General features: G+C 46.0%; 1 protein-coding gene across 2 annotated transcripts in view; it reads left to right on the top strand.

The window, feature by feature from the left end:
- Positions 1-16,014, top strand: part of Eml6 (EMAP like 6) — a 332,332-nt gene that overhangs the window by 312,695 nt on the left and 3,623 nt on the right. For both annotated transcript variants that reach the window (XM_029558630.1, XM_017795582.2), the window contains 11 exons: positions 875-973; positions 1,915-2,088; positions 5,653-5,861; positions 7,229-7,386; positions 7,911-8,025; positions 8,731-8,919; positions 10,232-10,404; positions 10,738-10,900; positions 12,570-12,673; positions 13,310-13,463; positions 14,326-14,426. In XM_029558630.1, coding sequence (XP_029414490.1) covers positions 875-973; positions 1,915-2,088; positions 5,653-5,861; positions 7,229-7,386; positions 7,911-8,025; positions 8,731-8,919; positions 10,232-10,404; positions 10,738-10,900; positions 12,570-12,673; positions 13,310-13,463; positions 14,326-14,426 — 1,639 coding nt within the window. The remainder of the gene's footprint in view (positions 1-874; positions 974-1,914; positions 2,089-5,652; positions 5,862-7,228; positions 7,387-7,910; positions 8,026-8,730; positions 8,920-10,231; positions 10,405-10,737; positions 10,901-12,569; positions 12,674-13,309; positions 13,464-14,325; positions 14,427-16,014) is intronic.

The raw sequence follows: 16,014 nt of genomic DNA, 5'->3' as shown, positions 1-16,014 counted from the left end.
ATTTTTGACAGACATGCATAGCACCAGATCATGTCTCAAAACAAACCTTCTTCCAGGTTCCTTCCTGGTTCTGTGTTGTTTATGGGTAGATCCAGACAGCGAAGTCACTGGGCACACTCATTTGTATCTTTTTGGGGGAAAGGAAGGCCTTGACATTTTCTTTATATTTTCTCAAAAATTTTAGGCTCATGCCTTTAACCACTGCCATTCCCTGGTCTATCAATCCTACAGTTGACCTCTCTGTTCTTGGGTATTTGAGTGAATTTAAAATGGCCCTTTGCAAAATCAGGAAACTTTTATTATAATAGATGGTGAAATAGTTCTTGCCCATTCTTCCACTTCCTCTGAAATATGTTGAGTTATGGCTTTGGGGGCAAACCGTGACCTGTGCATTCTAGGTACTCAGATGGATTGGTCCTGCTAACAGGGACTCCTTAGGCAGTTTCCCTTGCAATGAGTACATGGTGCCAATTTTTCAGTACAGCAGTATCTCCCTTCTTGACAAGAGGTACACATTAAGAAGCCATCAATCTTGTGCCAAGAGGAGAAGGAAAACTTGAGCTTCATCATGTTAGATTCTGGAAGCCTTTGTACTTGGACTGTGTGCTGGACCCATACAGACAGTAGGAACGACTGGGGTGGAGTGTGGCTGTATAGAAAGTGGGTAATAGCTTTTGTCTTCCCAGACTTAGGTCAGAACATGTGAACAAAAAAAAAGCTCCCATCTCCCCAAGGACAATTCTGAAAGTGAAAACTGGGGGCTTTCTAACTTTGGCTTTTATAAAACATTTTCGGATTCCTCATGTACCTTCACGGTGGCTCTAAACAGACCTTCCAGCCCACTGCTCACCTTCCCATGATCTCTCTCTCCTAGGAAGCCAGAGCTTCTACCTGGAGCACACAGATGACATCCTCTGCCTCACAGTGAACCAGCACCCCAAATACAGAAATGTGGTGGCCACCAGCCAGATAGGTAGGGCACCTGTCTACAGCTGTGGCTCTCCCAGCCATGCAGGAACACTAACCTATCAGCACTTACTGGGAGGGAGGGTATAATGTAGACTCTTTCTCTCTGATGTCTCAGTTGAGAGTTTTAGCCTTGAATGTCTGTGTCACTTAAGTTGATACAAGCAGTGACCCATGATTCTGAGGGACCATGAAGGCAGCCCAGAGCCTGACAGTTAAACAAATGGATGGTCCTCTTCTCTGTGAACTTAGACCCCTGCCCCCAGGCCCATCAGTGAGCCCTGTGTCCTGAAGCCTGACCATTATGCCTGGCAAGTGTAGGTTGCAGCATGCGTGCCTGGCTCCTGTGTGCCCCGAGAAACTGCCAGCCACAAATGTGAACTGGTGCACATTTGTGAAAAGTCATTTGCTTATCTGTTTTTACTTTGTCATGTCAAAGGCGGTTCTTACCTAAGAGTCCTCCTGCTTATTTCATTGAAGCCATGTCCATTTTAAAGTTTAGTTTGGAGTCTTCTGATGCTGCTGTTGAGTGCTTCGCTGTTAGAAACCTGACTTATTTTGGCTGTTGTTTTCCCTTGATCGCTTCCTCATTGCCATTGCCCACCATTGCAGGTGATGTCGCAGAAGCCGCAGGTAAGGCAGTTCCATCTGTGAGTAGTTCAAATCTGCACAGCAAAATCATGTCAGTGTAGCATGTTTGCTGATTGTATCTGGTTGGACTGCAGATACAAATCATCCAGTTTCCTTTGAATAAAGCCCTCCACAAGCCTTAACATCTGTAGGGCCCACCTTCAGCAGCAAGTTTCCCCATGTCTTTGACCAGGTCAGACTAGAATTCTCTTATGCCCAATACCTGTGACACCCCAAGACACTTGTCTAAGGAAGGGCTTTTAAGGGAGCATTAAGTGTTGAGGCACTACTGTTCTCTGTCATGCCTCCCACACTCAGGAACAACACCTTCAATCCACATCTGGGACGCCATGACCAAACACACCCTCTCCATGCTGAGGTGCTTCCACTCCAAGGGGGTGAATTACATCAACTTCAGTGCCACTGGGAAGCTCCTGGTGTCCGTGGGTGTGGACCCTGAGCACACCATCACTGTCTGGCGATGGCAGGAAGGTAACAAGCTGGGCTTGGTTTTCCTTCCACAGGGCTCACCTGTGGCATGGGGGCTGGGATGGAACCCCAATCTGCCTCACTCCAAGCCCACATAAGCCCTCTTCCACACAAGCAGCAGTCAGAGCTCCTAGAACCCTGGAAAATCTTCTTGCAGATCCTGTTGTCTCCCTTTGTATGTTGGCCATGTGGAGGTTGGTCAGGGACCTGAGGTGCCCAGTGAAGGTATGTGGGGAAAGTGCCAACACCAACCACCTCTTCCCCAGACAGAGGCAGGGAGGGTGTCCCCTCTCTGCCATCACCACCTTCCTGGCCCCTGGATCCTGTTCCAGCCCCATTGACTTTTGTTACCTTGTTATTAGAAATGGGGAAACCATGGTCTCAGAAAGCAATTTCAATTTTTGAAGTTTTTTTTGTATTTTGACTTTTTTAAACGTAAGATTTGTCTTACAATTACAGTTTATATTCAATAAATTTCTTATCCTTCCCAATAAGTATACACGCACATGTGCACACACCAGCTGCTACTAAATTTGTGATTGTCTTACAATTTAAAATATGCAGTTTTTTGAGTATATCCTCAGGTCGGGGTACTGCCTTGAGAAAAGCAGATCCAATTAGTGAGGACATTAATGAGGTCTTGTCTGTAGCTGGTATCTGGGACACACTGAACAGACAAGCAGAGAAGTGGCACTTCTCCAGTCCAGGACTCTAGAGTCCCATTATCCCCTCATTGTCTCATGGAAGGGGTGGGGAGAAGGGCTTTAAAGAGATGTCTACATTACAAGGAAAGTTCCCATCTTTCCCATGCCCCAGTTAAGAGATGTCAATGGCTGATGAATGTTAAGGATGGGCTCTTTCCACTACATCAGAGACCCTTGTCCTTTTCTTGTTCACTGTGTCCAAGTGGCCCCTTAATCCACCTCTCTTAATCCAGATTGATTCCTTTTCATGTCAAGTGGCCAGTGGATCAACTAGATGGCCCAGATGAAAAATGGAGCATATTACGTTATAGACTTAAAGCATCTTAGAGTTGGAAGGTCTAGGCAGTCAGAATCCATCCCACAGAAAAAGTCTTCCATGTTCAGTTCTCTGCTTGTGTATTTCCAATGACATGGCCCCTGTCACTTTCCAAGGAGCCTATCCACTGTCAAAAACCCTTCACATAAAGCCTTCCCTTTATGGAGCATTACTGCCTTCAGGATGCCTTTTGTTGTTGTTGTTGTTGTTGTTGTTGTTGTTGTTGTTGTTGAGAGAGGGTCTCCCTGTAGCCACAGCTGACCTGGAACTTGCTATGTAGACCAAGCTGGCCTCAATCTCGGAGATCCACCTTGCCTCTGCCTTCTGAGGGCTGGAATTAAAGGCATGTGCCACCACACCAGGCCCAAGGATGCCTTTTTTTTTTTTTTTTAAGGTTATTGACTCTTGTCCCAGGCCCTGAGAGAAAAGTGAGCCTATAGCCCCTACAGTCTCTTGTGTTTAAATCCTTGTTTCCTCTCCTCACTTCTTCCACTTGTCCCTCCAGGCAGTGTCTGCTCTGGCCTTGCTCTGGGCCACACTCTTTTCATCTGGAGCCCTTCTGGTCTTCCAAAGGAAGACTAGAAGTCATCCTTTAAACAAAGTCACAGGGAGAAGTTTGGCCTTTGGAGTGTCTTCTCATTCTCGTTGTTTCTGCACAGAAAGATCCTGAGCAAGCCAGGGAGCACACCTAATAGCCTAATAGCCTGTCACCAGATGCTGCCTCTTCCCAATTGACTGGTTATGGCCTCTCTTCCCCTTCTCTAGTGTGTTTTTTTTTTTCCTTCAAATCCTGCTTTCATATAACAGCACTTGTTTGGGGAGGTTTATATGCATTTTTAATATCACCAAAGAGCATATTATAGATTCCTCATTTGTTAGACGATCATTTTGGGGGAACATGTGTGAAAAATAAGATGGAATTCAAAATGAACTTATTATATAAAATGCATGCTGCCAGTTCCTAGATATGTTTTTGTAATTTATTCTGAACAGTCTACAGCCCCCCCCCCAAAAAAAAGAGGGATTCGGGTGTCTCTGCAATGAAAAAATCTGATATTAAAACAAGGGGGGAACCCAATAAGCTTAAAAGGAATAGGGCTCTCATTGTTATCTGGCATTTACTGTGGCTGCTGAAATCCTCTTTCCTTCCCTCATGACCACTTGTACTACTTCTATAATCCATGGGTTGAAAGATCTTCTAAGATAAGAGAGCTCTCTTCTTCCAACAATTTGCTTTCTCTATAGATTATTCATATTCATCCTTTGACTCTTACTTATAAGAGTCGCAGGTGCTTTTTTCCCAGCCTGCTGTTTGCTTTCAAACTTAGTGTATAGAATCTTTGGAGTCCATGAGTTTTAAATCCCCCAAGTCCCATGTAGTGAGATACCTGTTATCATAGGTTCCAATTGCAGAAAGAGTTGTGGCCAGGATGTGGGGTGAAGGGGCTCTCTTGATCCAGCCTTCCCTGGAAAAGGCTTCTTTTAGGGAGCATCTGAGGCATAGCTGCAAGCCCAGTTAAAAAAAATCACCACCACTGGCATCACAACCACTACACTCCTGGAGAGCCATCATCTGAGGAAGTGAGCCAATGTAAGATAATGAGAGGGAAAAGATCTGGCTAAATAAAAGGGAGAGGAGGGGATTGGAACTGACACTTTGAGAGGATGTGTAAAGAAGCTTAAAATAAAAATTAAAAATGCAAGGGCTTAAAATAACAGCATAAAAAGAAATCACCTTAAAATACAGGCAAAAGCAATAGAACCAAGAGATTTTAAAAGGAACCAAAGGAATAGCAGTAATCACCAGTTGGAGTGATTCTGCACCCCAAGTACTGTTCCAGCTGCCTCAGTTCTTTGAATTCGCACTGCACCCTATTTGATAGGAACTACTATTATCCCCAGTTTACATGCAACGAAACCGAGGCCCAGAGAGGTTATATCCAAAAATGTTCTGTAAGTGGTGGAGTTCAGATTCAAGACAATGGCTAAATGAAACCCAGGAGATATTTTGAAAATGGATTGAGAAAAACTCTAGTAAGGTGAAAAAATTTAATCCTAAAACCCACAAACTAAAAAGGATATTAAGTTTGTTTTTCTTGGTTTTTTTTTTTTTTTTTTAAGAAAATAAGTGGAGGAACTCTTAGATAGACATAAGAAAATAAAAGTTATTTAAACAATGTGAGTTCCCAGTGACCCTGGGAGGGCTTAGCTTCCTAAGGGATGAACTCTGTGGTGATGGTGGGGTAAGGAGACAGGGGTACAAGTAATTTTGCCTTTTCCTGAAAGGTGGAAGCTTCTGCTTCATAGGCCACTGTCACTTTCTTCTCCACAGACTGCTGGAGGGGAGTTCTTTTAGCAACCCCTGATGCTCTGGAAACTTTCCACACATGCTTTTGCACCCCCCGTGGGTAATATCTGCAAGGGAGAGGATGCCATTATGAAGGCACCCTAAGTCCCAAGAGGATAGAGAGCCAGCCTGGGCTTCAGCTTCCTGCCCCTGCCCATGCACAGAAGGACTGACCTCATTAGACACTATCACCCACACAGGTGCCAAGATTGCCAGCCGAGGGGGTCACCTGGAGCGTATATTTGTGGTGGAATTTCGCCCCGACTCAGACACACAGTTTGTATCCGTCGGGGTCAAACACATGAAGTTCTGGACCCTGGCAGGCAGTGCCCTGCTGTACAAGAAAGGGGTCATCGGGTCCATGGAAGGGGCCAAGATGCAGACGATGCTGTCCGTGGCTTTTGGTGCTGTGAGTTCCAGCAGATGCTTCCTCAAAGAGGACCCTGAATCCCTCAGGCATGGGCATGGGATGGTGGGGGAGGGGTGGCCAAGAAGCTAAAATTGAAAGCCATTTCCACATCACCTTCCATAGCATTGATGAGTGAATTGACCACATTGTGTGTGTGCGCAGGCCAAAGGACAATTGACTTTGGGTGTCATTCTTTAATAGCTTGCCAGCTTCTTTAACACAGGGTCTATCACTGAATCTGGAGCTCACTGGTTAGGCTAGGCTGACTAGTTGTGAGCCCCAGGGATCTGCCTGTCTCTACCTCCTCAGCACGGAGATTAAAGTACATGCCACCACACAACAGTTTTTTGTTTTGTTTTGTTTGGAATGTTCTGGGATAAAATTCAAGTCCTTATTCCTGTAAGGCAAGCATTTTACTAACAAGTTTCTCCCCAGCCCCTCAGCTGACTACATTTTTACCCATTTTTCCCCTCAAAATGTTATAGTCAAAGTATTACTTTTCTCATTGCTGTGATAAAATACCCAACAACAGCAACTTAAGGAAGGGTGGGTTTATTTTGGCTCACAGTTTGAAGAGATACAGACCATCATGGCAGGAAGCACATGGTGGCAGGAGCATGAGGCGGCTGGTCACATTGTGTCCACAGGCAGGAAGCAGAGAGATGAATGCTGGTGCTCAGCTCACTTTTTCCTTTTTATTCAGTCTGAGACCTAGCCAGTGGGATCACACATTCAGGGTGGCCTTCCCTTTTCAGTTAAACCTTTCTAGAAATACCCACAGATACCCAGATGTGTGCTTCCATGATTCTTAATCCATTTAAGTTGACAATGATTAACCATCACAGGGTAGGACCCTCCATCCAGGGCAGATAATTCCAGAGCAGACCATGCCATGCACACCCAGCAGGCCTGTGTTTAAGCAATCTCTGAGGATGCTGGGAACAATTTCCACTCCTAGGGTGTAGTCCTTTTTCCAGCCATCCTGCTCCACAAATCCCTCAAGTGCTCATCTAAGTAGACTGTGGGGTCCTTAGCCAGTACAGGCTCCTTTGGGGACATGTGGAACAGCTCTCTTGATGTTCCAGGTATTCTGCTTCCTAGATGAGCCCCAGGTAGGTTTGGTGTCTGGCTGGAGTTGGCCCTCCTCTGCTGTCACCTGGGTCATGCTGGTGATGAAGAATGCCCAAACTAGAGTGAATTCAAAAACCAGGGGACAGTCCTATCTTTTTTGTGTTTCTCTGCAAATCTGGCTTGATGCAGAAGATCAAACTGACAACACACAGCCTGTTCCCTTTGAAAAGGAGTGGGTATCTGGGAAGGGACCCTCAAGTATGTCCCTGGTACCGAAGGTGTCCCTTTGTTTACAGAACAATTTGACTTTCACGGGTGCCATCAATGGAGATGTCTATGTGTGGAAGGACCACTTCCTCATCCGGCTGGTGGCCAAGGCCCACACAGGCCCGGTGTTCACAATGTACACCACCCTCCGGGACGGGCTGATCGTGACTGGTGGAAAAGAGCGGCCGTAAGCAAAAGCCCCTCTAGCCCTCAGAAACTTGTTCTTTCTTACCATTCTGAAGCAAACTGACAGAAGCATCCGCAGGTTGTAATGTTCCTATCTTTCCTGTGTTAAGATCAGTCTACAGTCTCTCTAAGAGGGCCCTTCGCAAGTGAGAGGGGAGTAGAGCAGTGGGTTAGTGGTAGTTAAAAACTCAGGAGATACTTGAATAACCTGGTGTAGCTTTGCTCTTGCAAATGCTACTCTTAGCAACTCTTTGGGGGAAAGGAGGCAGTAAAAGGAACCAGAAGTGGCAGGGCGGGACTCATGACACATTGTTAGTAGTCTAATGAAAACAGCATTTGGAAGCGATTTAGGAAATCTACAAGGCCAAGGGTCTGTGGTTGCCCATCAACAGAGCCTAGGAAGGAGGCTGCCCTGGAGGGTCATCCTGCTGGGCCTGGGTGGCCATGCTATCGGCAACTGGTGGAGAGGGGTTTGGGAGGAGAAGTCGTAGGGCAACAGGTAAGTGCTTCCTTATGCTTTTTTAGAACCAAAGAAGGAGGTGCTGTGAAACTCTGGGACCAGGAGATGAAGCGCTGCCGGGCCTTCCAGCTGGAGACAGGGCAACTGGTAGAGTGTGTACGCTCTGTGTGCCGGGGCAAAGTGAGTATGGAGGGACTTCTGCGAGCCATTCCTTGATCTGGGCCAAGGAAGGGGACAGGGATCCCAGTGAGCCACCTTCCTGTGCCTCTCCAGCCAATCTGTATGTTCAAGCTTTAACTCCCTGCCGTGTGAATGATACCATCGTGTGGAGTAGCTTAGCAATCAACGCTGGGGAAACTGACTCCAAGAAGTGCTGGGTGTGTCTCCAGTGTCCAGCAGCCATGCTAGTTGTGAGCTGGTTGTGAGGACTTCAGTTTCAAAAAACCAGAGAGTGCCTTTCCATCTGCCTGACAGGAAGTCATTCAGGAAATGCAAGCTGCTATTATTACAGATAACATTCTTTTGTCTGTTTTGTTTTTATTTTTTATTTTACGTGTTTGAGTGTTTTGCCTGCATGTATGTAGGTGCACCATGTGTGTACAGTGTCTGCAGAGATCAGAAGAAGGTGTTGGATCCCCTGGAACTGGAGTTACAGATGGTTGTTAGCCACCATGTGGGTGCTGGGAACTGAACCCAGGTCCTCTGCAAGAACAGCCAGTGCTCTGAACCAGGGAGCATCTCTCCAGCCCTACAGAGAGTATTCTTTTTCTTATTATTTTATGTGTATGAGTGTGTTGCCTGCATGTATGTAAGTACACCCCTGTCATGCGATGCCCATGAAATCATACAGTTGTCCTGTTTCTAATACTATTTTCATTACACCAGGGAAAAATTTTAGTAGGAACCAAAGATGGTGAAATAATTGAAGTTGGTGAAAAAAACGCTGCTTCCAATATCTTAATTGATGGACACATGGAGGGGGAGATCTGGGGCCTAGCCACACACCCCTCCAAGGACATCTTCATCTCTGCCAGCAATGATGGCACAGCACGGATCTGGGACCTGGCAGACAAGGTGAGGAACCTACTCAGTCTGGCTGACATATTCATAGGAGTAGAGAGAGCCTGTATCAAGTCGGGGACCAGGATAGGCTGCATTGGCATTAAGTTAGAAAAGCCTAATAAACATCCCCTCACACACCCTGTCAGCCTTTCACCTACATAGGCTTTTTTGATGTGTGATGGAATCTCTTGTAGCCCAGACTGGCCTTGAACTTACTATTTAGTTGAGGATGATCTTGAACTCCTGGTCCTCCTGCTTCCAATTCCCCTAGTGCTGGTATTACAGGCATGCACTGTCAACAGGCTCAGTTTTTATGCAGGGTTGGGGATCAAACCCAGGACTTCATGCATGCTAGGTTGAACCCTAGATTTTGATAGTACAGTAATAATATAATTGAGGACTATCTTTTATGAAAGGACCCACAAAATGAGAGAAAGAGAGACAGAGACATCCCCCTGAATGGGAAGACTGAAAATGTTAAATATTCCCAAATAGGCTGATGTAGTCCCATCAGATCCCAGGAAGATTTCTCTTAGAGCTTGGGAAGGCAACTTTAAAGTCCATCTGGGGTTGAAATGTAAAATACCAGGAAAAATGCTACTGAGCTTTATCCAGTCCAAAATAAACACCAAAGTTCTAATAATTAAAGCACAAACGTGTTTTATATATATTGCAAAATGACTAGGAAATATTGTGGTCACATTTTTATTGTAAGAGTCAAAGAACAGACAGGTAGAAGCATAAATGTGGCCAAAGTTACTAACAGCTTTCACTCACTGAAAACCTACAACAAACAGGATGCTTCCTGTACGCTGTTGTTAATGCCTACGAAAACCTTCTAAGCCTGGTATTAGTATCACTTCTTTAAGTGGTAATACTCAGTAATGTGCTCAAACATACCCAGCTAGGAAGTAAGAGCCAGCTGATGCTGAAGTTCATGCTCTTTTCCTTAAGCAAGAGGCCGGCAAAGCACAAGGCCCAGGTCTGGCCTGCAGCCTGTTTTTCACAGGGGAAGCCACATTCATTTGTTACCTACTATCTACAGGTGGCTTTGTGGAGCTGAATAGTTACAACAGACGCTGCAGCGCACAAAGTTCTAACTGCTTAACAACAGTTTGCCAAACCCTGCCCTAAAACCTGCTATCTCCCAAGCTACTCTAATCAAAGCATGCTGCCCATCTCACCTGCCCACAGAGGTTTACATAACACCCTGGTGGCCCTCGGTGACAGCAGAAGCAGTCTGACTGCTCTGTCCTGAGGCAGGGTTTCCCTCAGGATCAGCCCAGGTGTCAAGGGCTCAGGTGACTCTCTTTGTATCGTGTAGAAACTACTAAACAAGGTGAACCTGGGGCATGCGGCCAGGTGTGCAGCCTACAGCCCTGACGGGGAGATGGTGGCCATTGGCATGAAGAACGGAGAGTTTGTCATCTTGTTGGTGAACAGCCTGAAAGTTTGGGGGAAAAAGCGAGACCGGAAATCTGCCATCCAAGATATCAGGTACAGAAGTGAATGGACTGAGCCAGGAGAATGGAGCAGTCTCCCTTGCAAAGTGCCACAGCTGGATCGAAGACCTGAGTCGAAAGTTGCTTCTATAGTCAGCTCTGCAAAGAGGCCCCTCACATGCTCCTTTTCAGCCACAGCTTCACTAATTTCCATAAGTCTGTGGTAAAAGTAATTCTACAAAAGGCTGCCCACATCTGAGTAGGGAGGCATATCTCATTGTCTTTGGGCTTGGGACAAAGCTTACCCAGATCTGCCAGAGAAGCCTTCATGCTGAGCAGCCCGGAACAGCCTCCTCATGGACCATGTTCTCAAATTGTTTTTTTCTAGAATCAGCCCAGACAACAGATTCTTAGCTGTCGGTTCTTCTGAGCACACGGTTGACTTCTATGACCTCACTCAGGGCACAAGTCTGAACCGAATTGGCTACTGCAAAGATATCCCAAGCTTTGTCATTCAGATGGACTTTTCTGCGGATAGCAAATACATTCAGGTATGCTTCCTATTAACTTGGAACACAGCAGCAAGAACATGGTTTCTGTCAGCAGGGTGCTAACTATGTGCTGGTGGGCTTGTTTCAAGGGGAACGAACGGCTAAGTACTGTTACTTTCTCCTTATTTTATAATTGCAGAAACAGAGGCTGAGATGATTTAGAAAGTAGAAAAACAATAGTCATTCTTTAGTAAGAAACAAAAACAAAACCTCATACACACCAGGAAGTCCCTGTCATCTTTGGCTTCTCACCAGCTCATCTTTGCAGTATCCTAATTTCTGGGCCAGTGAGATGGCTCAGCAGGTGAAGTCACCTGACCAAGCCTGATGACCTGTTTGTATCCCCAGAGACCCACATGGTGGAAGGAGAGAACACCCTAGTGCACGCGCGTGCACACACACACACACACACAAAGTAATTCTTATAAGAAAAAGCAAGCACCCTAGTTTCTGACTCTCTAGGGCAGCACTAAGCCTGTTACTGTTTCATCCTTCCTGGGCAGTATGGCCTCTGCATACTTGGAACATAGAGTGGACTAGAGAGTGCATCACTGGGTCCCACCACAGCTGACCAGTAGGGATCTAGGAGTCCGTACCTTTGGGGCCCGATGGCTAAAGACAAAACAAAGATTTCTCCAGCATTCAACCAAATACACATTTGTGAGCCTGAAGTTAGATGTCTACTGTGAAAGAGGAGAGAAAAGTATACATTATACATTCATTTTTCAAACATTTATGGAACTAGTATAAATAGGCTTTGGATAGACAAAAGTGCCTATTCTCTGTCTCCTGAAGCTTGCTCTGTCATGGAGAAGGCAGGTATTAACTACAAAATATGCATCTATTTAGAAATTGTGATTGCATGCAGAGAAGACTACCGGGTAGCATTTAAAGAGGTGCTCAGACTTGCTTCTCTTTTAAACAAGTTCTATTTAAGCTGAGGTCTGTAGGCTGTGTAGGAGTTAGCTAACAAAGAGGGGTGGCAATACTGTTCCAGGCCATCTACATTGAAACCCTGAGGTAGGGAAGATTTAGGCTCATTAAATGAGCAGGAAAGTCTCGTGGCTAGACAGAGGCATCATCATGGGGGAGTGAAGAGACCCAAGATAACAGGACACTGGCAAATGTCCTTGACTGAAAATTGTGGCCATTTTCCTCCAGAGCATTCTTAGAGATGCAAGGGCCAGGTCCTAGGCATCAGCTGCTGACCACAACAAAACTTGCCTTATCTTTGTACCTTGGTACTCTGAGAATTGGATTTCCTTCTATCAAAATCCCCTGAAGGCAGTTAAAAGAGACTGCTAGGCCCACCCTCAAAAGGTTTTTAGTTTGATAAGTTGGGAGATGGGGCTCAAGAATTTGTTTCCTGATAAGTTTCCAGGTTGCTGTTTGGCCATCACTTTTGGAGAAGCAGTACCTCAGGACTTTGGGAAACAGTAAAAACAAAACAAAACGGGGGCGGGGCGGGGGTGGTGGTGGTAGGAAACACCCTATGAACTTTACCACAGGCTGGCTTCAGGGTATGAAGCCTGAAGGCTGAGCTTGGGTTTGGAGAAAAGCTGTATGTAAGCTCTATGTGTCCATACAGCTGCTGAGCTAGTGTTCTGGAAGATAGCCAACAGGGTATCTGGGACTGAGAAAGTGGATGATGGGTCCCTTTCACTTGCAGGTGTCAACAGGAGCCTATAAGCGCCAGGTGCACGAGGTTCCCCTCGGGAAGCAGGTAACTGAAGCTATGGTCATTGAGAAGATCACCTGGGCTTCCTGGACAAGGTGAGTGAAGCAAACACTTCTTGAGGACGAGGTCACAAAGGGAGCCTATGTTCCCAGCTCTGCCACTTGAGTTTGTGATGGGAAGAGCTGAGGTGGAACTGTCTTTCCTCGGGGGTTGAGGGTGGGACGCTGCTTGGCACTGGTTTAGGACATAGTTTTATCTGACAGGAGCTTTAAACATAAAGTCCTTTTTATCCCACAAGTTCAAAGGTAAACTCTCTCCCATCTCTTGGCCAAGCCCAGGAGCACAATGAAGCTTCCAGTTACCTGGGGAGGGAAATGGGAAGCCTAGAAGTACTGTTCATCAGGGTAAGAACTAACTAACACCTGGTTATTTCAAGGAGCAAGAGTTTGGTCAGAAGGTTCTCCCACTCCAGGCATGCTCATGTTCATGAGGCATATAGGGAAGAGGAAGAATCAAAGGTGGGGGTAAAGCTTTCTGGAGTGGAGGGGGAAGAAGTGGAGGAAGAACAGTGAAAGGTGGTACAAGTGTCCAGAGCAGGAGGAGATGGCTGTTTCATGACACAACTGTATCGAATTATGCAGAATTCCCATCTCCCTCTTAACCCTGGGAGGGGACAACAGACCCTTGGAAATTCTGTCATACCTTTCTAACACCTTTTCCTGTTGGAACAGCATTCTAGGAGATGAAGTCATTGGAATCTGGCCACGAAATGCAGACAAAGCTGATGTCAACTGTGCATGTGTGACCCATGCTGGCTTGAATGTTGTCACAGGAGATGATTTTGGACTGGTGAAGCTCTTTGATTTTCCATGCACAGAGAAATTTGTGAGTCTTCCTGGATAGCCTCCCTGAACTGCTCCCAGGCTTTCTGCTCTCGTGCCTTCTGAAGGACTGTGCCTACATCCAGATGACCCCCTGGGATTCACAGAGTTATGGTCCCAGTCCTGTGGGGATTTGGCTAACCTTTTCATGTCCCTCTGGAGGGATAGGCCTGGAAGCTTAAGGATGGTGGGTGGACAGAGTGGCTGCAATCACAGAAAAGAATGAGGCAGGGAAGTCAGCAAATGGTGGTTAACAAGCCAAACAGGAACCTCATTTATGGGAGGAGATCTGAGTCCTGGAAGTGCTGTGCTATGGTTACTATTCAAACTTATACATAGCAATCAACTGACACAAACTACCCTTCAGACAAGCTGTTAGGAAACTATAACATCATACCATAGGTGGCATGATGGGCCCCCAGGGATAGATAGATCCTTCAGTTCCTTAGAAGCACTTCATCAGGAGAGATGGCTGGCTGACACAGATAGAAGGATAAGGGTACTGAAGGGGAAAGACACTTCAATTCTGGGGAACACAGGAAGTTTGACTCTCATAGGTTTTCTGGGAGAGGGGTAAGTTCCATATCAGATGACCTAGCCTATATGCCAGGAGTCACAAGAAAGGAAGGCACTAGATAAAAGTTATAAACCAAGGTTGTCTTGGGCCTGGGTATCAAGGAGCTGGACTTATAGCTCTAAGAGGGAGATGGCAAGGCACAGCAGGCTCACTTGTGTCAATTCCATTCAGATAGCAATACAGGGGGTGTGGCCTGGTTCTGGGAAGGAGGCAGCTGGAGGCTCTGTAACCTGAGAGTTATTTTGGGAGGAACAGGCTCTTAGCTGCTTCTATTTGCTTTTGGTCACAGGCCAAGCATAAACGATACTTTGGTCACTCAGCTCATGTGACAAATATCCGTTTCTCTTATGATGACAAGTATGTGGTCAGCACTGGAGGAGACGACTGCAGGTACTGTCCTGATTAATCTAGTTGGTTCCTCAGGCCCAGCTTCTCCACCTTATGTGTCCTGTGGGTCAGGCCCTGTCAGGGGCATAGTAAGGGTCTTATGTAGGACAGCAAACAGAAAATTCCTTGAGTTCTTAAGAAAAAAAGACTTCCAAATGTAAGGTATTCTGTTGGAGATTCTCAACCCAAATTTTGATGGGCTTGTATGCCCACCAGAACTGTCCTGGGACTGGTGAGATGCTATGGTCATGTGACAGCTATTCTGAGCATTGCTCCGGTGAAGGGCCAAAGGACCCAAGATGGCTGCCTGCAGTAGGTGCACTCATCAAGAACAATCAGGTTAGAATGGAACTTCATCTACGTGTCCTTAAGAATTGATCAGGTCCTAATTCTTTAAGATGTATTGGTCATGGCCAAGAAGTGTAAAGATCGTAATACCAAGCCTTAGTGACTCTAAGAAACGATCAGGGCAAGTGCTAGCCTTTAAGTTGACATGAGATGTAGGGAGGTAATGTAATTAGGTCCTTGATGGTTCAGAAGCAGAACCATTTCGACTAAAGCCAAGGGAGCTTTTTGATCTCGGGTTGAAGTGGGCAGGTTATTGTTCTGCATGAGGCATGGCTGAGAAGCCAGTATTTTGAACTCTGCCAACCTGATCCACAGGCCTATAGCCTCTTCAGCATTTCAGAGTAGGTAGCATTCTTCCCTCCACCTTAAAGAGTGGAGGGACAGGACTAAGTCATTCTGTTATAACCCAGTTTCTCTACCTGCGATACTGAAAGGCTTTATTGTGTTACAAACTCTTAAGCAGAGGAAGAAATGCAGGGCTGGCTGGCAAGATGGCTTCCCTAATGCTTGCTCTACACCTGATGACCTGAGTTCAATCTCTGGGGCCCACAAGGTAGAGAGTAACAACTCCCAAGTTTTCAACTCTGACCTCCACACAAGCACTGTGGCATGTGTTGACATGCATGTGTGTACACACACTAAAGCACCCATCTTCTACTCACTGTGCCACCTACTGCTGGTACTTACAGGGCTTGAGATAGTACTGACACCACTCTTGACACCAGCCCCTCTGGAGTGTTCAAAGCAGAATAAGCTAGGAATAAGAGACCCAAGTGAACTGGTCACTTCAGTCACTGAGAGATACAAGCTGATTTGTTTACCAAACAAGACTTGACAATAGCCTAAAAAATGTAGAGCCTGAGCCCATGGGGGTATACCTTGAAAAAGGGCTTATACAACTGGCACTGATGAAACCTCTCAATAGTAACAGAAGATAGTATGAAGTCTAGCTGCAAAACTCCCTGCTGACTCCATTCAGCACCAGTGTTCAAGCTGCTAAAGCAAAGTACAGCACACCATACAAAAATTACTCTTAAAAATAGCAGTAGGCCAGACATGGTAGTGCAGGCCTGGAATCTCTACCCTCAGGATCACAGGTTCAAGGCCAGCTTGGGCCACAGAGTGAAACTCCCTCCCCCAAAGTAAATGATTAGGGAAGAGAGAGAGAGACAGAAAACAGACCTACAGTTGGGTGGCAAAATCCCCAGTTCATATTTTTTAAGAATTATTATTATTATTATTA

The sequence above is a fragment of the Nannospalax galili genome, unplaced genomic scaffold (assembly GCF_000622305.1).
Source record: "Nannospalax galili isolate Female #2095 unplaced genomic scaffold, S.galili_v1.0 scaffold286, whole genome shotgun sequence".
Classification (NCBI taxonomy): domain Eukaryota; kingdom Metazoa; phylum Chordata; class Mammalia; order Rodentia; family Spalacidae; genus Nannospalax; species Nannospalax galili.
This window is presented reverse-complemented; position numbering and strand designations above follow the sequence as displayed.